This window comes from Carya illinoinensis, chromosome 12, assembly GCF_018687715.1.
Source record: "Carya illinoinensis cultivar Pawnee chromosome 12, C.illinoinensisPawnee_v1, whole genome shotgun sequence".
NCBI classification, from domain to species: domain Eukaryota; kingdom Viridiplantae; phylum Streptophyta; class Magnoliopsida; order Fagales; family Juglandaceae; genus Carya; species Carya illinoinensis.
This window is the reverse complement of record NC_056763.1, coordinates 19,439,259-19,464,181: the sequence shown is the minus strand read 5'-3', so window position 1 is coordinate 19,464,181 and position 24,923 is coordinate 19,439,259. Positions and strand designations below refer to the sequence as shown.

Sequence of the window (24,923 nt, the reverse complement as noted above, 5' to 3'; positions counted from 1 at the left end):
AGTGACAGGAATAATCAAATGTCTTCTGTGGTTGGTGCTAGCAATCTTTTCAACTTATATTCACATATGTTATAATACACTAGGATTGTGCACTGGACAATTTTCTTAAGAGTTGTGCCAAGCTTACTGGTATGGCAGAGTGATGTAGCTGAGCATGACACTTAGTGAGAAAAAAACGTAATATGCAATTGAGCACACTCTTTATTCTCTCATTTCACGAGCCGTTCTCATTTTGTTGCCAATTCTTGTTGTCATGCGTTATTACTTGCTACTTCTTATTGCTTAAGTTGTTTATATTAATTTTCTGTTGCTACTAGGAATGAGGCACTCCGAGTTGCCTTCATACATGAAGAGGAGAGCAGTGCAGTGGATGGAAAGGTTTCAAAGGATTTTTATTCAAAGCTTGTCAAAGCTGATATACATGGAAAAGATCAGGTAACCAATGGCTTTTATTAAGCCTGATTTTCATAGATCTTATCTCCTTTCTGGGGTTGGTTTCTGATTCTGCATCTCCCCATAGACTTCTCCGGTGTCCTCTTCTAAAAGCAGGATAGTGATGACTTGAGTGGGGTAAATTTACTCTGGCTGTTTTGGGTGTATCTTGCTCTTGTTATCTCTAGCTGGGGTTTTTTATTAGTTTAATAGTAATGAGTTCCAATTTTTCCTTCTTTTTAATTTTCATGTCTATCAGGACTTACAAAATTGAAGCTTTGGTTCCAATGTTTAACATTGTGTTGTAGCATAAGCAAAGAAATCTGTTCTCTAGTTATTCACTTATGCCCTCTATTGAAGACGCCCCCTCATCTTTCCAAAACATTCACCTTTGTCAGGGTGGGTGAGGGGGCAGGAGCACATCAGATGCACACTATTTACAATTGGCAAAACGTATATTTTAGCTCAGGCGTGAATTCTGTATCTTATTGTATTCTTTCTACGCTCTTGTTGTAGTTTGCATTGTTCTTCATGGTATATCAAAAAGATTATTTTTCTTTTTGGTTAACATGCCATTCCTTAATGGACTTAACTTACAAAGAGTTTTCGTGAAGCATATGTTTGTTGTTCTTTCTTAATATTTTTTTCTCTATTCACCCTTTTTGTTATCCCTTCACCAGATGAATCATTTCTACCCCACCCTTCCATTTTTTAGTTGAATTGTGTTTTGGTAATAGTAATTATCTCATATATATGTTTAGGAAGTATATTCCATCAAACTACCTGGTAATCCAAAGCTTGGAGAAGGGAAGCCTGAAAACCAGAACCATGCTATTATCTTCACTCGTGGGGAAGCTCTTCAAACTATCGACATGAATCAGGTTATATATGCATGTTTTTTTTAAGATAACTAGCTTCCCTCATTCTTATTGGATTTTCGCTACTTCATATAATTGGAAAAAGAAATTTGATATGAGTTATTAATTTTGGCAGCTATTCTTTAGATTTTCAAAAGCATGAGAGAGATTCTGAGTTTCTGGCTTATTTAACTCTGTTCCCCCTTTTATTATAGAGTTCATTAGCCAGATGCTTCTGACATGAACTTTGTGCAGCGTGACATCAGTCAATAAATTCTTTTTATGTTCTGTTTTGTTTTCCTATCAATTGCTTTGTTTAAGTTTTATGTTATGATTTCTAAAGAATTTAAGAATGGAGCCATGAATGGTTTATTGTATTGCTTCTTGTTTCAATATGTTAAGTGAAGATTGGTTTAGATATGATCTGTACATGGTAAAAGATATTTTTTCTTCTGTAGGACAATTACCTTGAGGAGGCAATGAAAATGAGAAATCTTCTTGAGGAATTTCGTGGTAATCATGGCATACGACAGCCAACTATTCTTGGTGTCAGAGAGCATGTTTTTACTGGAAGGTTTGGCATGCAATTCCTTATGATAAAGTACACTTTGGTTTTTGTTTCAAAGTGATCTTTCTTATCAATTACATGTTGGATATGTGAATGCAGTGTCTCATCATTAGCTTGGTTCATGTCCAATCAAGAGACTAGCTTTGTAACTTTGGGCCAGCGTGTTTTAGCAAGTCCGCTCAAGTGAGTCAAGAACAACTTATCTTATTAATAACCGATTGGGTTGACTTATGGATCAATTTCCATTGACTTATAGCTTGCTAGCTTCTTTTCATACTTAGAAGTTAAAACATGTTATTTATCAAAAAAAAAAAAAAAAGGAAGTTAAAACATGTTGGAAGAAGTGGAGAAAACCTGACTAATGCTGGTCTGGAAAGTATTGGTCCTGAATTTGAATTGATTATTGTAGCATCATATATTTATAACATATTCATAATTAAAAAGATTTAACATTTTAATTCGAAGAGAGAAATTCTATCGTTTGCATCTAGTTGACTCCCTTGTTTATTAACAAATGTTTGCAGGGTACGCATGCATTATGGTCATCCAGATGTGTTTGATAGAATATTTCACATAACTCGTGGAGGCATCAGTAAGGCATCACGTGTTATTAATATTAGTGAAGATATATTTGCGGGTAAGCATGAGGAAGTCCAATGATTTGCTTCTATGGTTTAGCTAATTTATATTATTCATTCCTTAAACTTGTCATTTAGTGTGTTTTGAAGAGGAATAAGAATTATAGTTGTCACATTTCTCTTTTTTTCTTTTTTTGGTCTAATAAATAGATACCTATTTTGTTAAGATTAGTAGAATGCTCCAGCACATCTGTGAGTATACTAGACTAGGGGTGCTACCCACCCCTAGAGAGCGGGTAGCCAGTAGGGGGGGGGCGATTGGGCCCCAGCCCTACCTGAATGCTGTGGGGTGGATTGGCCCCTCAGGCTGTCCGCCCACCCGTGGGGTCAGAATCATTAGACAACACATATCAGGTATTAAATTCAATGAAAATCCAAAACTCAAACCTCCAAACATCAAACACAACAGCATCCAAAAATCAAAACCTAAATTCAAAGAAATTAGGATTTCGAGTTCAAGATACTTACAACTACAAGGTGAGATAGAGCGACGGCTGGTTTCGGTGACGGCAACAGCGTGAGTTGTTGGGAGAGGGTCAGAGAGAGTTGAGACATGGGAGGGAGGGGGAAACTGGGTTTTATTAACCCTTGTAATGAAACGTGTACCCCAAAACGATGTTGTTTCATTACAAATCTTTTTTTTTAGATATATATATATATATATATTTATATTGGGCCGGGCAGACGGGTGAAAACCTGGGCGAGCCGGATGCGTCCTGCTCAGTAGGCCTATACTAGACAACTCCTAAAAAGTGTAAGTTTGCAGTTTTTAAAGAAAAAGAAAAGATTAATAACTTCGACCAAAGAAGTGAAAAGAGCACTGAGGGAGACAGCTAGTCATACAAAGTACTTGGGAATATTTCTGATAGAGATAAATGTGTCTGACCACTCCCAGGGTCTGATCATTCCTAAATAGCATCCTCATTGGATTATGCAAGTGCAAATCCAATGAGAAATTTAGCTAATAGAACTTGAAAATGCTCTACATTGGATTATCTAACTTCAAAATTTTTGACTTTTAGCTACAGTAAAGTTAAGGTTTGTAACCAAATTTGATTGTTACTAACTTACTATTTCACATCCAAATGAATAAAAAATAATATCTTTATACTCTCTCTCTCCCTCTATTCTCCCTCCCCATTCTATTCTTCCTCCTACATTATTTCTTGATATTATTTAATAAAAAATAATAATGTATTTCCATATAAGCTCTTAATTTAGAAAAAAAATTAATAGAAACAAATTTTTTAAAAAATATTATTAAATTTATAATATTTTATTATTATTTTAACTAATAGATGGATAATCCAATGTGGAAATAAGTTTTGAGTGGAATAGCCAAATGTAAAATCATGTCATATTATGCAAATTTTAGATTTGCATTTGGATAATCCGATAAGAATGGCTCAAGCCCATGATTATCTACATGGGTTATAATGGATTTGATTTCCTAATTTTGGTACTCTCACAGTGACCATATTTTCCTTGCCAACAAGCAAACAAATAAAAAACTGTCCTTGGTATCACTCACCAAACTACCAAAATGGAAAATACAGTGAAGGAAAAGGTTGTCGGCTGTTTCTTCACGTTCCTTAGTCATACAACAACACCCTACTTGCAAATACTTGTACCTAGTTTGGTTTTTGGATATTTTTATCACAATTGTGAATCTCCTTTAGGATATGTTTTCATATAAATGTGTACTTTTGAATTGACAATGCAAAAATGCTAGGAGAGGAATTATGTTTGGGTGATACTAATTTACTAATTGCTGTATACACTGCACAACATCCATGGTACTTAGATCAGAATCCCGAGCTTCCAATTCTGTCAACACCTTGTTCTGCCTAAGCATGTTTATTTGAGCTTTCACTTAACAAAGTAGCTTGCAATGATGTCATCTTCTTGTTGCAGTTATGTGTTTATGTTTAGAGATTAATGTGGTTTAGTTAAGTATCCTGGTGGTATCAATTCTATGAGACTAAAAGATGTTATAATTTATGTTACAGGTTTCAACTCCACATTGAGGCAGGGCAACATTACGCACCATGAATACATTCAGGTTTTTTATACTTTCTGTTTATCCCTGCCTCACCATTACGCACCATGTACATGTTTTTCTTCTTACGGTTGCTTGAGAGCTTCCTCTCATGTAGGTTGGAAAAGGAAGGGATGTTGGATTAAACCAGATTGCCCTATTTGAAGGGAAAGTGGCAGGTGGAAATGGAGAGCAAGTCCTTAGTAGGGATGTATACAGAATCGGACAACTGTTTGATTTCTTCAGAATGTTGTCATTCTTTTTCACAACTGTTGGTTACTATGTTTGCACAATGGTATTGTTTATTCTATATTTCATTCTTTCATCGTTCTAGATAATTTGAATTACTATTCTCTGGAATGGGCTGAATCTAATAAGAATTTCCTTTTTAATGCAGATGACAGTTCTCACTGTATATATATTTTTATATGGAAGACTATACCTGGTAATCTAACAAGTTTAATTTCCCTTCCTACATGATGTTTCCTCAAATGATTTCTTTAGCATTTTCACTTGAAACTTATTATTGGTAATTTATTCATGATTATATGTCTATTATTATTCATTGCTAGTTTATTCATGATGATATGCCTATTATTATTCACGATTATGTCTCTATTATTATTAGATCGTACCTACATAATAATTTATATGACTAGTTAGGGCAGGAAGGTTTGGAGTTTTTTGCCGCTTGTAATTGGGAAAGTCTAGAAAAAACTGAAGTTTACTTTTCCTCATTCTTTTAGAAAATAGATTTACAAGGGTTTATTTATAGATTACAATGCTGAAATAGATAAGGAAAGAAATAACTAATTGATAACTTTGTTTTTTCTTTTTTTTAAATATCCGTGGGTGTCTGGGCCAGTTTGCGTGCACCTCGACTAATCCCATGGGGCCCTGAAGTTAACGGCCAAGTAAAACTCCAGTGGCCTTGAGGGGACTCGAACTGGTGACCATTGGAGAGTAAACCCAAGGCTTGACCAACTGAGCTACCCCTCAGGGTTGATAACTAATTGATAAGGAAAGAAATAGAAAAGGAAAGCAATAACTCCTAAAAAGGAAAAGATAAAATCTCCTAAAGAACTCTCATAAGATATTCACAAATTTACAACAAAACTCCCTAAAATACATTCTGATTGAATCGTCCAACACTCCCCCTCAAACTGGCCAAGTCTTTGATCTCAAAGGCATTAGCAAGCACCTTCTTTAATCTTTCAATTTCACTGCTGTCATTTCCTGTCAGAATAATGTCATCAACATAGACAATTAAAACAGCAACTTTCCCTTCACTTGAGTGCCTGTAGAATATAGCGTGATTAGCTTGACCTTGAATGTAACCGTGACTCTTTACAGCCCTCCCAAAGCGTTCAATCCAAGCTCTAGGGGATTGCTTGAGTCCATACAATGACTTTTTCAATTTGCACACTTTTTCTCTACCAAGTTTACCTTCAAAACCTGGTGATAACTCCATAAAAATTTCCTCTTCTAGATCTTCATTTAAGAAGGCATTCTTTACATCTAACTGGTGTAAGGACCAATTAAAATGTACAGCCAAAGATAATAACACTCAGATTGAGTTTATCTTTGCCACGGGAGCAAAAGTTTCTTGGTAGTCAATTCCATAGGTTTGTGTGAATCCTTTGGCTACGAATTTCGCCTTGTATCTTTCTACACTGCCATCAGCCTTGCATTTCACAGTGAACACCCACTTACATCCTATACAGTTCTTCTCCTTAGGGAAATCAACGATCTCCCAAGTCCCATTCTTCCAGAGTGCATTCATCTCTTCAATGACTGCTAATTTCCAATCTGGATGATCTAGTGCTTCATGAATATTCCTTGGAACAAATAGGTGAGAAATATTGGATGTAAAGACCTTATGATTATCAGAAAGTCTATGATAGGACAGAAATTTAGCAATACGATGTGTGGTACAGGTTCTAATTCCTTTCCTAATGGCTATTAGTTCATCAAAGTCTGCAGGTTTATCACTAGGAGATATAGTAGAAGAAAGATTACCAGGAATTGTAGGCTGGACTTTCAAATGACCATGCTTTGGAGATGATGATTGACCTTGCTCAAGAATTGTAGGATGGTGATCTTTATTATTGTAATGATACCTTCTTCTAGTATAAACACGGAGCTCGGAAGGAGTAGGATCATCCTGTAGGTTTTCTCCCCCTGTTTGTGATTCACTTATACTTTGTATAGGAAGATTAGAATTTCCTGAGTTTTCTTTATTTAAAATTACAGTTTCCTGATTATTTAAAAGGAGAAACTCTTTATGCAACCGGCTTTTGGGAATCCCGTGTAACCGGGCACGCCTTTGAATAAAAAAAATTCATTTTTTCTTACACTCAACTTCGTTCCCCTCTCTCTTTCCCTCAATCAATTTTGTCGGTGGTATTCCTCCCTCTCTATCTCCCTCTCCTTTCACAATTGATTGAAGCCTTCAAAACTATGTACAGAAAGGATTGAAAGTGGAATTGAAAGCTTTGAAGCCTTCAAACATCATTGACATCGCTAGATTTTGGGGTCCGTAGCGGGATTGAAAGTGGAAGGATGAATCTAGAAGGATGAAGGCTCAACTGGAAGGATGTGGCTACTGATGTTTTCTTTTTTTTTTGAGTTTGCGGTTGACCTGCAGTATTGCTGTGGGTCTATGCATAGTGGTTCAGACTGCCTGCAGGTGCGATGGTTCAGTTCAGGCTTAGATCCAGTTTGCATGGTAGCCACTAGCCAGGCCGGTCAGATTCTTTGGTGATTCATACATGGGGCCATTTCTATGGTACTGGTGCAGGGTTCTAATATTTTGGTCCATACATAGTATATAGTACTTCAGATATATATACATGACCTTAATGATCTCAGACCCTAAGGACTGGTTGTGTTTTTTATGTGGGTAGTGGGGCCGTTTGTGGTGATCGGACTTCTGGTAGTTGGAGTGTAATTTCTTGGCAGTATTTGCGGTGGTTGGCCAGCTTGCTTGTGACAGTGTCAGTGTGGTCGAATTTTGTGAAGGGAATCCTCCTACCTCTTCCTAGCTATCATCAGTTGCAGCTTGTCTAAAGCCAGTGGCACGTACAAATAGTCTTCAGTAATGCGGAGAAGAAGAGTATGTACTAACTAGCTAGCCAGATTGAAGCAAATGTCTACGACCATTAATGCTAGCTTGTTCTGGTTGACGTAAATAAACAGGTTTGACATGCCCTCGTTCTAGCAAAGGTCAAATAAGAATTTCTAAAGATTGAATCCTTTCAAACTCTTGAAGTGGCCATCGGCGAGTAGCTCCCAAGGCGATCTTGTCGAATTATATAACAAAAGGCAAGGCAGGGAAGCCTCGAGAAAGAGATCTGTAATGGAGAGATCAAAAAAGGGAGGCACCATGAGAACAAGAGGCGTTCAAAGAAGGCCAGGAAGTGTTTTTACTTTTTCTGACAGATGCTGACGTAAAAGTCAGCTGATTACACGGCGGTTGTATATGCTAGTTGTACGTAGCAGTTCTGATTTAAAATCTCAGTTTCCTGAGTATTTAATGGATGAGATATGTCAAGAAAGGTATTAGGAAGAGGGCTGGAAGTTTGCCAAACATGATCTTCACTCTCTTTCTCCCCTTGAAAGATCAGTTGGGTTAAAATAAGATTGTGTTTCAACAAAAACAACATCCATACTCATATGAATTTTGTTTGTTTTGGGATTCAAACATTTGTACCCTTTTTTATTAGGTGTATAACCAAGAAAAACACATTTTTCAGCCCGAGGATCAAGCTTAGACCAAAGGTGAGATGGTATATGAACAAAAACCATGCATCCAAAAACTTTTAGGGGTAGATCCAAGGCTACTCTATTATAAGGAAAATAATTTTTCAGGCAAGATAAAGGTGTAGCAAATTTTAAAACACGGGTAGGCATTCTTTTAATGAGATAACTTGCAGTTAAAATGGCATCTCCCCACAAATATTTTGGAATATGCATCGAAAACATTATAGCTCGTTCAACCACAAGTAAATGATGGTTTTTTCTTTCCGCAATACCATTTTGTTGCGGCGTATCCCGACAAGTAGATTGATGTTGAATACCATTTTCTTTCAAAAAAATTCCCAAGTATCCATTGAAGTATTCAGTACCATTATCTGTACGAAGGATACTTATTTTGGTCTGAAATTGATTTTCAATCATATGATAAAAATCCTTCAATAATTTTGCAACATCAGATTTTTCACTCTTTAGGTATATCCAGCAAAGGCGAGTGCGGTCATCTATAAAGGTTACAAACCATCTCTTTCCAGACAAGGTAGTAACCTTCAAAGGACCCGAAACATCACTATGAATTAAATAAAAAGGTTTCGATGCATGATATGTTTTCAAATTATAGGAAACTCGATGACTTTTTGATAAAACACAAGTTTCACAATGAAAGGAATTACAATCCAAATCTTTAAACAAACTGGGAAACAGATATTTTAAATAAGGAAAACTAGGAGTAGAACTAGAGTTACAGCTCAGGCCATGAGCTTGTTTATTGTTGAATAGAGTATCATCAAAATAATAAAGGCCATCGATCATCCTAGCACTGCCAATCATCATTCCTGAGCTCTGGTCCTAAAATTCACAATGAGAATCAAAAAATATGACTTGACAGTTAGAATCGCTGGATAATTTACTGACAGACAAAGGATTGCAAGTAAACTTAGGAACATGAAGAACAGATTTTAAATGTATTCTTTTGGAAATTCTAATAGAGCCTGTGCCTGCTATTGGTGAAAAACTTCCATCAGCAATGCTTACTTGTTTATTACTCAAACAAGGACAATAAGAATGAAATAATTGAGGGAGACTAGTCATATTGTCAGATGCACCTGAATCATTGATCCATGGTATGGGAGTTGAACAAGTCGAATAAGCACTAGGAATATTACCTGTTTGGGCCAAGGAATCAGTAGAAGTACCAGATATTGGATTAGATTTTAGCAGCTGAAGCAGATGATCCACCTGATTTGAGCAGAGCAAGTTGGTCGTTGCTTCATTTGCTTTAGGGTTGGTGCGACTGCCTCCAGGTTTGCTGGTTTTCCATGGAGTTTCCAGCAAGTTTCTCATGTTTGGCGTGGCTTATTGTAATAATCACACCATACTCGAGATTTTTTTTCATACTTCCTTTGAGTAGAGTATGGCCCCTGTACAGAGGCATTAGCTACAGCAACCGTATTCGAATTATTGGAGTTAGTAGCAGTCAAAGCTGAATTCTCCACTGCTCCATCAGCTCCCTTCCATTTCAGCATGACATTCCGACAACAACCTTCATTTCGTACTTCAGAAAATACCTCTCCAGTTGGAGGCCAAGGCTGTCTACTCAGAATTCTCCCTCGGACTTCATCAAACTTATCATTGAGTCCAACCAAGAATTTAAATATTCTTGCATTTTTCACCATTTTTTTGTTGTGGTTGCAGTCATCCGGGATTTTCCATTCATACTCATTGAATAGATCCAAGTCCTGCCACAGCCCCTTAAGGACATTAATGTATTTCGTAATACTATCGCCCCTTGTTGGGTCTTGCCAATTCTTTGCTGCAACTCATAGATCTTTGAATAATTTCCAAGGTCAAAATACATCTGACTAACATTATCCCAGAGTTCCTTAGCAGTTGAGTTGCACATGTAGTTGGCACTAATCTCTTCATCTATAGAGTTCATGAGCCATGACATAATCAAGGAGTTTTCAGCATCCCATGTAGAATATGATGCATCTGTTTTGACAGTCATCTTGATTTCACCAGTAAGGTATCCAATTATCCCCCTCCCACGAATATACATTCGCACTTGTGACCACCACAAGTAATTGGCTTCGTTGAGACGAATATTTGTAATCTGGACAGAATGAGGCTCGGTATGGGTAGGTTTGTGGTCAGTGTTTGTCTTGATCAAGGAAGAGGGTTTGGATGTATCAGACATGATGAAAGAAAGGGATTAAGAAAGTGAAAAAAGTAGAGAAAAAATGGTGATGAGAGTTTAAAGGTTATGGCTGCCGGCAGGTTTAGAGGATGATAAAAAAAAGAAAAAAAAAGAATGAGATACCCAGGTTCAGCTGTGATGCCATCTAGAAAAAACTGAAGTTTACTTTTTCTCATTCATTTAGAAAATAGATTTACAAGGGTTTATTTATAGATTACAATGCTGAAATGGATAAGGAAAGAAATAACTAATTGATAAGGCAAGAAATAAATAAGGAAAGAAATGACTCCTAAAAAGGAAAAGATAAATCTCCTAAAGAACTCTCCTAAGATATTCACAAATTTACAACAAACTCCCTAAAATACATTCTGACTGAATCGTCCAACAGAAAGGTCATTCTTTAAATTGATCTTTTGTTTTATGGATTGGGGAAGTTGAGCTATATTGTGCTCTTGCCAAAAACCACGTGTGATATAACTGTATTAGCACGTAGCCAAAGACAGTTTAATTAAACATAAATCAACTTTTTGCTTTGAAAGTTGGTCTTGTTCCTTATGCTACAAGTAGTCAAGCCTCAAATGGGCTTTGGTTGTTATTACTATCCATAATTATTTTGATTGGATCAGTATATTTCAAATCTTCTAGTTTGTCCAAGCTATGTCTATTTCATGACCCCGGGGATGTTGTGATTATTTTCACTATTCAATGACAATTATGTGAACCCATGCCGCCCTAAACAAAAAAGAAGGGATTTTACTAGTTTATACAATCATAATACTTGTAAAAAAAAGTTTATACAATCATAATGCTTGTAAAAAAAAAGTTTATACAATCATAATTTGCAACTTACTAGTTTAGAGCTCTTGATCAAATTCTCTAGAATTGGGTCATGATGCATCTAGAGGGTGTTCTATCGTCTTTTTTGGGCTGCCATGAGTTATGCGGTCCCCCATATTCAGTGCTGTACCCAAATCCATTCACCCAAGAAAAGTGACCCAGCCCGTGTTTCTAGGGAACTGCTTTAATGAGTGTAATGTTCTCAATGCTGGTTAAAGTGTGCATTTCAGATTTTAATCTCCTGGTTTATCTTCTTTTTCTTCAGTTTTTAAAATACTAGTGGTATCTGTTATCATTCTTGGATAGATTGTTCTTCTTTTCAGAATTGCTAGATGATAGATCTTTTGTCAATCTGCTGCCAATTGCTTCAGGCTTTCTCTGGGCTTGATCAACAAATCTCTGAAAAAGCAGAAGAGCTGGGTAGCACAGCTCTAGATGCAGCTTTGAATGCTCAGTTCTTAGTCCAGATTGGAGTTTTCACAGCAGTCCCAATGATAATGGGCTTTATACTTGAATCGGGATTGCTAAAGGTTAGCCTATATAATTCTCATCATATAATGATATAAAGCTGTGTATGTAGTATAATAAATGGTATTGCATCCTGTATTTTATTATGTTGTGGAACCTCTTAGGCTTTAGCAGGCCATGCATCCATAAGTCTATTTAATCATCTTAAACTTGCAGGCTGTTCTATTAACGTGCTTTTTCATATTTTTTTCTCCAATTTTTGGGTTGCTTAGTGCATAAATTTTTGTTGTGCTAATCATTAGTGTCACCTAAACATTTGCAGGCTGTTTTCAGTTTTATTACAATGCAACTTCAGTTGTGTTCTGTCTTCTTCACCTTTTCATTAGGAACAAGAACTCATTATTTTGGCCGCACCATCCTCCATGGAGGTGCAAAGGTACGTAAATACATTTTTCTCATTCGTTTTTAAAAATATATAGTAGTTTATTTGTTTGGAAATTGATACGTTCATTTGCATTTTTTATATTTCACCCACAGTACCGAGCAACTGGCAGAGGCTTTGTTGTCCGTCACATCAAGTTTGCTGATAATTACAGGCTTTATTCAAGAAGTCATTTCACCAAAGCGTGAGTGATGTTTGCTGATGAAGAATCGACATTTTTTCAGTTCAGGGTTTTCTCATGCAATTTATGAAGTTGCTTTTTTTCAGGCTTGAGGTGGCACTACTTCTTATAGTTTATATTGCATATGGGCATACAAAAGGAGGTGCTGTTTCGTTTGTTTTGCTAACTATAAGCAGTTGGTTCCTCGTTATCTCATGGCTCTTTGCTCCTTATATATTCAATCCCTCTGGATTTGAGTGGCAAAAGTATGTACTTAGATTTTTTGTTTACTTGCTGGAAATTCCTTCTCTGTTATGACATTTAGGTCTCTGATTATACTCTTTTTACATAAAAAAATAGAATTGATATAATTTTGTAATAATGATACTGTCTCGCAAACCCTATAATCTTACTTTCCAATGGCAGGACTGTTGAGGATTTTGATGATTGGACTAGTTGGCTTCTGTATAAAGGTGGAGTTGGTGTGAAGGGAGAAAATAGCTGGGAATATTGGTGGGATGAAGAACAGGTTCATAACTGATAATACAACTGTTTTGTTACCTGTTTTATAACGTTTTCAGCTGAGAGAGTCAGATTCCTTATCACTCTTTCTTGTGATGAGCAGACAGTTTGATATTGTCTTTACTAGTTATTTTTTCCTCTCACAAATATAGTGTTACAAACAAATTGTTACATTTTTTTTCCTCTCACAAATCTATACCAACTGCCCAGAGGAGTAGAGTACTGAAGAAGAAACTTTAAGCTCTTCCATTGTTCGCTTGCAGTCTTCAGAATATCTATTGTTCCTTTCCCTATAAATGCGCCACAATAAACAGGCAGGAGCCATCTTCCATATTGATGCAATTTGTTGTATGCCAAATAACCCTCACCAGTTTGCAAAGAGTTCTACTCACCTTCCTGGCTTAACTTTGTGCCATCCCGCAAGTGTTTGGTAATGTGGAAAGCCAAAAAAATGTTCTCTTGGAGGAGCTTAAGGGTTTGGAGGGTGTGGAAGAGGAGAGGGTACTATCTGAAACCAAACGGGCTTGCAAAACCCAAGTGACTACGGACATTGAACGGATTTCTCTTTTGGAAGAAATATCTTTGTGGCAAAAATCGCAAGCATTATGGTTGAAGGAAGGGGATAGATGCACCAAGTTTTTCCACCAGATGACCAACTCACATGGGCGAAACAATGCTATAGAAACTTTGATGATAGATGGGGCGGCCTCATCCAACCAAACCGAGATCACAGATCACATTGTCAATTACTATGATAGTTTGCTTTCATAACAGTTTTTGTGGAGGCCGAGACTTGATGGGCTGGCTTTTGATGTTCTTTATCCACAAGCAATGGAACAACCTAAAAGGCCGTTTGATGAGGTAGAGGTCAGGCTAGTATTAAAAAGTATGGCAGGCGACAAAGCTCCAGGCCCGGATGGCTTCTCGATGGCTTTTTTTCAGACTTGTTGGGATGTGCTTAAAGAAGATATCATGGGGGTTTTCCATGAATTTAATGAAAGCGGGTGGTTCAAGAAAAGTCTAAATGCAACTTTTATAGCACCCATTCCTTAAAAACCCGGTGTTGTAGAGGTAAAAGATTATCGTCCCATTACTTGGTGGGTGGGCTATACAAAATCTTGTCCAAAGTTTTGGCGAATAGGTTGAACAAGGTGATGGAAAGCTTGATTTTGAAGCCTCAAAATGCCTTTGTTAAAGGCAGGCAAATCCTTGACTCGATACTAACTGCCAATGAATGCTAGGAGAGTTTCAATTCGAGATTTGTACTTTTTATGCTTGAAAGATGTGGCTTTGGCACTAAATGGCATACATGGATCCATCATTGTATCTCTATGGCTTGTTTTTCTGTATTGGTGAATGGTATGTCAAAAGGCCTTTTTAAAAGTTCTCGAGGATTGCGACAAGGTGATCCTCTTTCTCCGCTTCTTTTTGTTTTTGTGATAGAAGCTTTTAGTAAGATGATTTCAGAGGCCGTGGCGGGCAGGTTCCTATCAAGATTCTCAGTGGGTGAGGCACTTTTAGGTTCGCTCAACATATCTCATTTATTGTTCGCTAATGATACCCTAATCTTTTATGAGGCCAGACATGAGCTAATTCGAGTTTTGAGGGCTCTCCTATTATGCTTCAAAGCCGCGTCAGGGTTGAAGGTGAATTTGGTTAAATAAGAGGTAGTGCCAGTGGGGTATGTCATATGTGCTCAATGTGGAGAGTATGGCATCTATCTTGGATTGTAAGATGTCTCAGTTGCCCATGAAATATCTTGGCCTCCTGTTGGGTGCAGCGTTCAAATCGAAATCCATGTGGGATGATGTGCTAGATAAAATGGGGAGCAAATTAGCTAGTTGGAAGTAGATGTACTTATCCAAAGGGGGTTGGGTGACTTTAATCAAAAGCACTCTTTCTAACTTACCAACGTATTTCCCCTCATTATTTCCGCTCCCTGCCAAGGTGGCTCATTGCATGGAGAAACTCCAACGAGATTTCCTATGGGGTGGGATAAATGATGAGTTTAAATTATACTTGGTGAAATGAGCCACAATTTGCTCTCTCATCAAAGGAGGTTTGGGATTTTAGTTATCATCTCCAATGGCCTTCCCCAATGGAATATTACTTTCCTTAGAGATGCACAAGACTGGGAAATGGATGACTTTTGGCGTTCTTTGACCTTAAGTATGTCAAAATAAGTCAAAATCTGTTGAATGGCCGAATCGAGTGGCCTTTGAGTGATCCGTATATTATATATGAACTTTACAAGAGAGCTATACATGGAAAGAAACTAATTGCCAAGTGATTCTAGCAATCTAGCCTTATATGAAAACTATATATTCGATCAATATGCTAACTGTACAAGCCTACGTAAATTAAGTAAAGGTGAAATAAGAAAAGAAGAATAGAAGGAAAGAAGATTGATTACATTGACAGCCCCCCCCCCCCCCCCCCCCCCCCCCAAAAAAAACAAATTGATGCGGGTTGATCAACAAGCATCAATTTGAAGCAATGTCGATGGTGAGTGAGGGCTTTAGTGAAGATATCATCAATTTTAGTCCAGTGGAAACATGTGGAAAAGTGATAACACGAGCTTCAAATGCTTCACGGATAAAGTGACAGTCGACTTCAATATACTTTGTGCGCTCATGATAGACAGGATTGGTCGTGATCTGAATAACATTCATATTATCAGCATGTAGAGGTGTAGGATCAGTCTCAAAAAAATCTAGCTCAGCAAGCAAACCTTGAAGCCAAATAATTTTGGAACAAGCAAAAGACATTGCCCAATACTTAGATTCTGTAGATGACTTAGAGAGACTGTTTTGCTTCTTACTCTTCCAGGAGATCAATGCATCACCTAAGAACACACACAAACCAGTGATGGAGCGACGTGTATCAGCACAACCGGCCCAATCAGCGTTGCTATAAGCAGTAAGTCGAGGAGAATTGCCTACAGGAAAGAATAAGCCACGGGTAGAAGTGCCCTAAGCATAGCGTATGATCTTATGGACAGTAGCCAAATGAAGATGACGAGGGGTCTGAAAAAACTGGCTGACTTGCTGTACTTTAAAAGAAATGTTCGGTCTAGTAATGGTAAGGTAGACAAAACTACCCACCAACTTCCGGTATAAACTGGGATAAGCAAGTAAATCACCCTCCTCTTTGCGAAACTTGACATTCAATTCCAGAGTATCAACAAAGGTAGCCTCTTGTAGGCCGGCTGTAGCCACTAGATCACTAACATACTTATGTTGATTGAGTGAAATACCAAATGGACTACGATGCACCTCAAGACCGAGAAAATATGTGAGAGACCCAATATCTTTCATATGAAAGGACTGGAAGAGATGAGTCTTGAGCTAGCCAAGTAAAACAGAATCGGAACCAATAATCACAATATCATCAACATAAACCAAAAGAACAACAATACCCATGTCTGATTTCTGAAGAAACAAGGAAGTGTCATACTTGTTCTGCTTGAATGAAAATTGTAATAAAGTAGTTTGAAATTTATCAAACTAGGCCCTTGGAGCTTGTTTGAGACCATAAAGGAAGCAACGAAGCTTAAACACATGAGGTCGGAGAGGGAAACAATCCTGGGGGTGGTTTCATATAAATACTCTTTAAGATCCCCGTGAAGAAAAGCATGCTTGACATCCATCTAATGTAGTGGCCAATCATTGGAAGCTGCAAGAGCAAGAATTGTACGAATAGTGGTCATCTTAGCCACAGGAGCAAAGGTCTCTTCATAATTGACACCATATTCCTGATTATTTCCAAGTGCAACAAGCCAAGTTTTATAACGATCCAAACTCCCATCAGATCGAACCTTGACGAAGTAAACCCATTTGCAACCCAGGGGAACTATGGTGGAAGGACAAGGTGCCATGTCCCAGGTGTGATTGGCCTCTAGAGCAGCAATCTCTTCATGCATAGCTTGTCGCCAACAATCATGCTTGACAGCATGTGAGTAGCATGTGGGAATATCAAAATTGGACAATGCAGCAGTAAGAGCTTAAATAGAGTGGCCAGAAGAAAACCCATACCTATCCGGAGGTACAGACACTCGAGGAGAGCAACGTACCAAGGACTCTGGAGGTGCTACAACTGACTGATTCTGGAGCATGGTAGGATCAGATATGGGTTGAGCCACTGGAAGAGACTGAGCGGGAGCATCTCATATACACAATACTTGGTTTAAAGCGAGAGCTGACTTGATGAAAATTTAAGAACTGCTACTCAAAGGAGGGAAGGACCAAAGGAGAAGAAGAGGGCACATAGGACACAGGACAGAAATGTTGATTTTCAAAGAATATAACATTCCTAGAAATGTGTGTACGATGTAAAATATGATCATTGCAAACAAATTCCTTTTGACACATTATATCCCAAGAATGCACATCTAACAGATTGAGCAAATAATTTATATCGCTCATGAGGAGGTAAATTGACAAAACATACACAACCAAAGATACGGACATTATCATAACTAGGTTGTTTAGTAAACAAGCGGAAATAGGGAGACTCCATGTGTAAGACTTGGAAAGGTAAACGATTAATCAAGTGAGTATCAGTTTTTAGAGCATCGACCCAGAACATGGATGGAACAGAAGATTCTAACGAGAGTACGTACCACATCAAGAAGATGACAATTTTTGCGTTCGGCTACTCCATTCTGTTGGGGAGTAGCGGGACATGAACGATGAATTATACCTTTAGAAGCCAAGAATGCTTGAAACTCATAAGACAAATATTCACCACTAGAATTTGATTGTAATGTCTTAATAGTCGCAGAAAATTGAGTGTCAACATACGCTAAAAATTCAATGAAAGTACGAAAAATCTTAGATTTAGAGCGAAGAAAATAAATCCAAGTGAATTTGCTATGATCATCAATGAAAGTCACATAATATTTAAATTTTTTATGTGAACTAATCGGGAAAGGTCCCCAAACATCACTATGAATAAGATCAAAGCAGTGATAAGCTCTACTAGCATGCAAAGGAAAGGGAAGAATTTTTCTTTTACCAAGTTTACAAGAATCACACTCGAGGTAAAGAAGAACGTTATTTATTACCAAGAAAACCAGAGTGCAATACATGAGATAAGATCTGAGTATTGGGATGGCCTAAACGACGATGTCACACCATACTCAGATCAAGATCATTCTTACAAGCAAAAGACTTAATAGAAGAAACTGGAGAAAGTGCTGGAATAGGTAAAATTAGTGGAAACAGGCGCCCCCACTTTAGGTCCCTTCTTTATCGGCTCCCCATTACTTGGTCCTGCACAACACAACCATCACTAGAAAAATTAACAGCACAACTGTTATCAACTAATTGACCAACAGAAATAATGGAAAGCTGAGCAAGAAACACATCAGTAAATTTAGAAGAAGCATCTCCGACAACAGCTATTGGCAAAGAACTGTCATTGGTAGTCTGATTGGCAGACTGACCAGCATAGGGCTGAACGTGACACAGAGCAGTGGGAGTATTCGTCATGTGATTAGAAGCCCCCGAGTCTACGTACCCGAGTTTAGTAGAATTTTTACCTTGAAAACACATTGCAGATAATGTCGAAATTAGCATCTGTTGCACCATTCTGGTGTGCACTAATTTGCTGCAAGAGGTGCAAGATCAGAGGAAGCCCTTGAGGAAGAGCCATGTGCTTCAGAAGTCGCCGCGGGAGGAATAATAACAGAAGTCTGAAATGCTTGGGCCTGACGATTCTAGGGGCGGATACGACATTCTTTGATAATGTGACCCTTTTTCTTGCAATAAAAACAATATTTCTTAGGACAATTAGCAGCAATATGCCAATATTCCTTGCAGCAGAAACATTGCAAATTTTTAGAAGTCATAGGTGATCCTTGTCCTTGGGCAACATAAGCCACAGTTGTCGTCCCGGAACTGCCATGAGATTGCTCCAGAATAGCTTGAGTACTAAGACGTTCTTCTTCGCAAAGTAACTCACCAAAACAAATATCAAGAGAAGGAACAAGAGATCTGTTCAGTAGAGAGGAGCGAACAGATTCATATTTAGGGCGTAGTTTCATAAGAAATTGATCATGCCAGCTAGTCTCGTGAAGAGTTTGAATAGTCGAAAGAGCAGCAACAGGAACATCCGCTATAACCAAATCAGTATATTCATGCCAAAGAATCAGAAAGGCCGAGTAGTAGTCTTGGATGGAAAGACTACCATGTTGAAACATGGCAATCGCATGTTCTAACTGAAAGCGACAAGCATCATTAGCTTGATGATAAACCTTCTTCAAGTAAATCCACATGGATTGAGCAGAGCGATGAGCCCACAAGTTAGTAACATTATGTGGCTCCACCGAACCAAGAAGCCAAGACATAATCCAAGCATCAAGTACAGCCCATGAAGGAGAAGCCTTGAGATCTTTGGATTTGTCAGTAGCGGATTTTGGAGCGACATCCGTGCCATCAATATGACCCCAAAGATCTTTTTCCTTGAGGAAAAGTTCAAACTGTAAAGCCTAAGTAGAGTAGTTTCTGCTCGTAAACTTGACACACAGTTGCAGAGTCCATCACAAAGAAATAAATTCCAACACAGGCAAATCAAAGATAAACCAAGAGATACCCACAGAGAAGTGCCGAAAGTGCCACAAAAAAAATTACCACAGACAAAAAAATGCCGAAATGACCAAGAGAGAACAAATGACCGGCTAGATAAAACAAAGGCACCCTAGATGCCCACCAGAAGGATGCTGCTGCCGAGATAGAAACAGAAGCTGCTGAGAAACTACGTAGACCAGGAACAAACGCGTCGAGAGGCTCACTAGAAGAGAACTCCTGCCGAGACCTAAACAGAGACTGCCGAAAAGCTCAAACCTGGAATAGATGGTGCCAATAATTCCAACCCAGAAAAATTAGACCAAAAAACAAGAGAGCTTTGACACGAAATAGCAATGAGATCACGTTGGGTCACCGAGAATAATCCAGAAGATGCCGACACACGAAACCGAGAGGAGAAAAAAATCACACGGGCGACAGCCAAATCGAGAGAGGGAAAAAAAAAAAAAAAGGAACAATTCAACCTGCTCTTGATACCATGTCAAAATAATTCAGAATCTGTTTGAATGGCGGAATCTAGTGGCCTTTGAGTGATCTATATATTATATATGAGCTTTACAAGAGAGCTATACATGGAAAGAAACTAATTGCCGAGTGATTCTAGCAATCTAGCCTTAAATGAAACCATAACCATGCACAACACAGATCCGTTCCTATGGAAGAGCATCTGGAAGACAAAGGTACCTTTAAAGGCAGCTTTTTTTGTATGGATGGCTTCTTTGGGGAAGATTCTTAGCATAGACAACTTGAAGAAACGTCATATTATAGTTATGAACCGGTACTATATGTGCAGGAAGAGTGGAGAGTCCATTGACCATATACTGGTTCATTGTGAGGTTGCCATGACCTTGTGGAATGAAGTCTTTGCTCGATTGGGGTTAGCTTGGGTGATGCCAGTAAGGGTATATGACCTTCTAGCTTCTTGGAGAGGTATTCAGGGCAACTCTTAAATTGCATCTATATGGAAGATGCTACCTATGTCTATGGCGGTGAATTTGGAGGGAGCGGAATGCAAGAAGCTTTGAAGACCAAGAGCGATCGATGGATGAGCTTAGAAATTTGTTTCTCAATACTTTACTCCATTGGTCAATTGTAATTGATTTCCATGGCATGACTTTTCATGAATTCCTTGTATCTCTAAACTAGCATGCCTAGTCGTTGCTCTTGTATATATCCCGTATACTTGGGTATATGCCTACTCTTTTGATCAAAACAAATTTGTTTACCGATTAAAAAATAAAAAGGCAGTACAGATTTCCTACTATTTCTGCATGTAAAGCACCAATCAACCACTATGATATGATATTTTCTTGGGTTATCCTAAGTAGGCTTTCCAGGCAAACAATCTGCTCTTAGAAATGCCTTCATTCGCCAAATACTCCAAAAAAAAAGAGCTTCATCTTGAGGTATAAGGATGTGATAGAAAGAACAATAGGTCAAAAAATTCTGTGAAGGTATCTACTTCCCTGTAACGGGCCACTCTTAATGAACTGTGGGCCACTCTTAATGAACTGTCATTCCATTGGGGGCAGCCATTGTAGACTTCCAATAGGTGTCCCACTGAAGCTTCCTTTATTCACAAAATACTATACGTCCCTTGGAAGGCTTCCTTGAGGATCCTGTTTTCGTACTAATCCTAGGGTCGTTAACCTCCCATCGTCTTTTGATATTTTTCCGCAGCTCACTATGTGGTCCATGCATCCTGTTTGAACACCACTCGCCCTAAGTATAACTGAAGAATGCTTAATGTTTATTAGAGCCGGGTTATATGACAAGCATTGCTGCATTACATGACATTAATGCTTTGTTATAAATGAATTCTTATGATAGCAAATGGTATTATGGACTTGTTTCATGTGGTGCTTTTCTGGTTTGTTTCATTTGGTGTAACCTTCTTTGTCAGGTGCATATAAAAACGTTGAGAGGTCGTATATTGGAAACAATTTTGAGTTTGAGGTTCTTCATATTCCAGTATGGCATTGTATACAAACTACATCTCACAGGAAAGGATACATCACTTGCAGTACGCTTCTTGTCCTTTATTCTGCATCCATATAGCACATGTCCTCTGTATATTTTTCCAAATTAAATCAGCAAATTGATAAATATCCTCATTTATGTACATATAAAGTCTCCTCTCTTAGGAAGTGACAGTTCTCCCATTTATAAATATGTGCGTATTTTGGCACATATCCTCTGTATATTTTTCCAAATTAAATAGTATATTCATAAATCTCCTAACTTTTATATATATATATATATATAATCTCCTCTCTTAGGAAGTGAGAAAGTTCTCCCATTCATAAATATGAGCTTATTTTTTTCGAGGGTGTGGTGCACAGGACCAGGGTTTACTCTGCAGAGATGGGTCCAAAGGGCCCTTCCTTGGAGAGGTTCCCTGACGTAAAAATAAATAAATAAATATGAGCTTTTTTTGGATACATGTTTTTGTTTTCCAGTTCTCTGCTGTTTCTTCTGACATAATTTTTACATGAAATGGCAACTGTAAGATCCCTTACAAAATTGTTGTTCAAATTAAAAGCATTGAAAAACAATGTTTTTGCCAACAAGTACTGAAAACTTCTCTTAGCAACAGGCATAAAACAGGATAAAGAAGAGGTAGAAGTATTGGGATACGTCGTCAAGAGAAGTCTATTAAATTAAGATTTAGGAACTGTGCTATGATCCTGAGTGTTAAAGGCTTAACCAAATTAAGTATCCAATAGTCCTGGGGCTTTTGGATCAATGGTTGGGTCTTTAACAAACTGCATGTATGTGTTCCCATCTCCTTGAAGATTAGCATTTATTACCAAAAAACAGAGAAATAAGGAAGGTTCTTGAGGTTGATTTGTGTAAACAAGGTTTGCGATCAAAATGTCACAAGAAGTTTGTCTATCTGTGCTGATCCTGTAGTTATAGGCTTGTGGAAAACTGCTATCAAAATGTGGAAAACTGCTGCTAAATGTGGAAGAAATGTGGAAAACTGCTGCTAAATACTTCCTCCAAGGATCACACAATTCCTGTTCAACTTGCACTGTAACTATCTAGATGCTTGTCTATATGCCTACCTTTGGCCCAAGTAACAGTATAATTTATCTAGAGACTGTCCTTCAAACTTTGGTTATTTTTCCCAAACCACCACCACAAATAAATAAAATACGGAAAACAGTGGAAGAAATAAAGACACAGTTGCATATGCTTCGGGCTTATATCACATTGTATTCTACTGATCCTAGTTATACGAGGAGGATTTTTTCATGATGTTAACAATGGCTTTTGTTCTTCTAGCTATATGGCTTCTCCTGGGTCGTGTTGGTTGCCATTGCCCTGATATTCAAGGTCTGTCTGACTTCTTGCTTAAAAGCTTTTCCCCTGTACATTGACCATCTTGATTTTTGCTTTGAATCTTAGTGTTTGCATTAAATGGTATTGTCCTGCAGGTCTTTACCTACAGCCCTAAAAAATCAAGAAGCTTCGAGTTAATGATGCGGTTGATACAGGGAGTCGCATCCTTGGGACTTGTTGCAGCCCTCGCCCTCGTTATTGCCTTTACTTCTCTGTCAATAGCAGACCTGTTTGCAAGCATTCTTGCATTTATTCCCACTGGATGGGGCATACTATGCGTAAGTTAACAGATCAAGTTCTTATTAAATCTCATGTACACAACATGTTCAGTTCCTCAAGCGGCCAATTATGTAATAGCAGTTTTAACTTTTCTGAGACCAAGATGATTAGAAATTTAGGTTTCAGCAACACACGCAGCCTACAAAAGATGTGATGGCCATGATTTAGAAGTCCTAGTTCAGCCAGGACATGCAATATGCTACTGAAACTAATCGGAGGGGTAAAGCTGGCCCTGAATTGTCATATATTCTAAAAAAATAAATCATAGAACAAACGGCTTGGGATGTTTTAAGTGCATGCAAGCTGTCTAGCTAACACCATCCAAAACACAATGACTTGGACTTATAGTTGCTTGATTGGCAGAACTGACTTTGTAGATGCACTTGCAACACCTGCTTTTAATTGTCTGAAACTGCATATTTGTAATGTGCTTTAACTATGTTTTTGGTGGAGTTGCATTTTTATGAGATCCTTTTAATCCTTGTTGGTTGTGCTGAAACAGCTTGCAATCACTTGGAAGAAGCTCGTTTGGAAAATAGGGTTTTGGGATTCGGTGCGTGAATTTGCTAGAATGTATGATGCCGGGATGGGTTTGCTTATTTTTACCCCAATAGCCGTACTATCATGGTTCCCCTTCATTTCCACGTTCCAGTCTCGACTTCTCTTTAATCAAGCATTTAGCCGTGGGCTGGAGATCTCCATCATTCTTGCTGGAAACAAAGCTAATGTTGAAAGTTAAAAGTATCCTGCCCCATATCTTCCAAGTATTGCTGGTGCTGTGATCAAATGGATTTGTATATTTATGATTCCAATTTTATATTCTTTTGATTTTTCAAGTTTTTAATGTGATACTAACTACTCCTGGGTCGGTCTTTTTGAACTGCTAGGATCCTACATGGTTGGATTGTGTAGAGATGATGTGTTTGTAGAAATGGAAGCCTTTTGAAGCCGTTAGCATGTGCTGTATTTAGCTTCTCTGAGTAGTTTTAGGATATAACAGCCTTATGTATTTCCAATGTTATTATTATTATTATTATTATTATTATTATTATTTTAGTGTTTTGTGGTTGCTATTTAAACAGTCAATATACATTGTTCATTTAAACTCAAAAGTCAAGAAGACACACTCCACCTCGTGGAATTGTTAAAATCTCGAAATATATTTGACAAACTAAACAGTTACATCTTTTCAAATGTTTGATTCTATAGCCTAAAAGTAATTAATTGGTAAAGTTTCGTTCCTGAAATTGTAGAAATATGCCGTATTGCCTTTACTTTCCACTTTATCATAATCATTACTAATGCAAGTAAAAGTCCATATAACTTTGATTTGGCCCATTACTACTACAAATATTTCTCTCAAACATCTATATATGTATGGAAAATAAAATAATATAATGTATGTGTTTTTATTTTTATGAAGGGGTCGGGGATATCGGGAACTTGATTCCTAGCGTATGTGACGTCTCCAAATGTCTTGAGTTTGTGGGATCTGTTTGTAGCATGCCATGTCCACAAACATTAAAATAATAATAATAATAATAATTGCACCACTAACAAGCGTCGATCAAATGATAAGGTTATCAAGGCATTATGACGAAACCGAATATCAAGCTTTAATAATATGATCGATAATTTAGGGACTAACTTAGAATTTGGAAAATTTATTACTTATATAATTTAACAAGCAATCTTGATTGTTTCTGTTGTCACATCAGCCATTTTCTTAATTTATTTTATCGTTCATCTATCTAAATATTATTGGAATTCTTCCCATCATTCTATTTGTTATTATCTTAT

General features: G+C 37.7%; 1 protein-coding gene across 1 annotated transcript in view; it reads left to right on the top strand.

Moving 5' to 3' along the window:
- LOC122290241 (callose synthase 10) overlaps nucleotides 1–24,179 on the top strand; it is an 86,453-nt gene extending 62,274 nt beyond the window's left edge. Inside the window, exons 35-51 of the mRNA XM_043097842.1 lie at nucleotides 318–435; nucleotides 1,194–1,313; nucleotides 1,748–1,863; nucleotides 1,957–2,040; nucleotides 2,382–2,494; nucleotides 4,505–4,557; nucleotides 4,652–4,828; nucleotides 4,931–4,978; nucleotides 11,692–11,850; nucleotides 12,111–12,224; nucleotides 12,326–12,414; nucleotides 12,498–12,656; nucleotides 12,817–12,919; nucleotides 21,403–21,522; nucleotides 22,788–22,838; nucleotides 22,940–23,122; nucleotides 23,626–24,179. Of these exons, the coding sequence (XP_042953776.1) occupies nucleotides 318–435; nucleotides 1,194–1,313; nucleotides 1,748–1,863; nucleotides 1,957–2,040; nucleotides 2,382–2,494; nucleotides 4,505–4,557; nucleotides 4,652–4,828; nucleotides 4,931–4,978; nucleotides 11,692–11,850; nucleotides 12,111–12,224; nucleotides 12,326–12,414; nucleotides 12,498–12,656; nucleotides 12,817–12,919; nucleotides 21,403–21,522; nucleotides 22,788–22,838; nucleotides 22,940–23,122; nucleotides 23,626–23,862 (2,044 nt within the window). The 3' untranslated portion in view covers nucleotides 23,863–24,179. The remainder of the gene's footprint in view (nucleotides 1–317; nucleotides 436–1,193; nucleotides 1,314–1,747; nucleotides 1,864–1,956; nucleotides 2,041–2,381; nucleotides 2,495–4,504; nucleotides 4,558–4,651; nucleotides 4,829–4,930; nucleotides 4,979–11,691; nucleotides 11,851–12,110; nucleotides 12,225–12,325; nucleotides 12,415–12,497; nucleotides 12,657–12,816; nucleotides 12,920–21,402; nucleotides 21,523–22,787; nucleotides 22,839–22,939; nucleotides 23,123–23,625) is intronic.
- The last annotated feature ends 744 nt before the right edge of the window (nucleotides 24,180–24,923 follow it).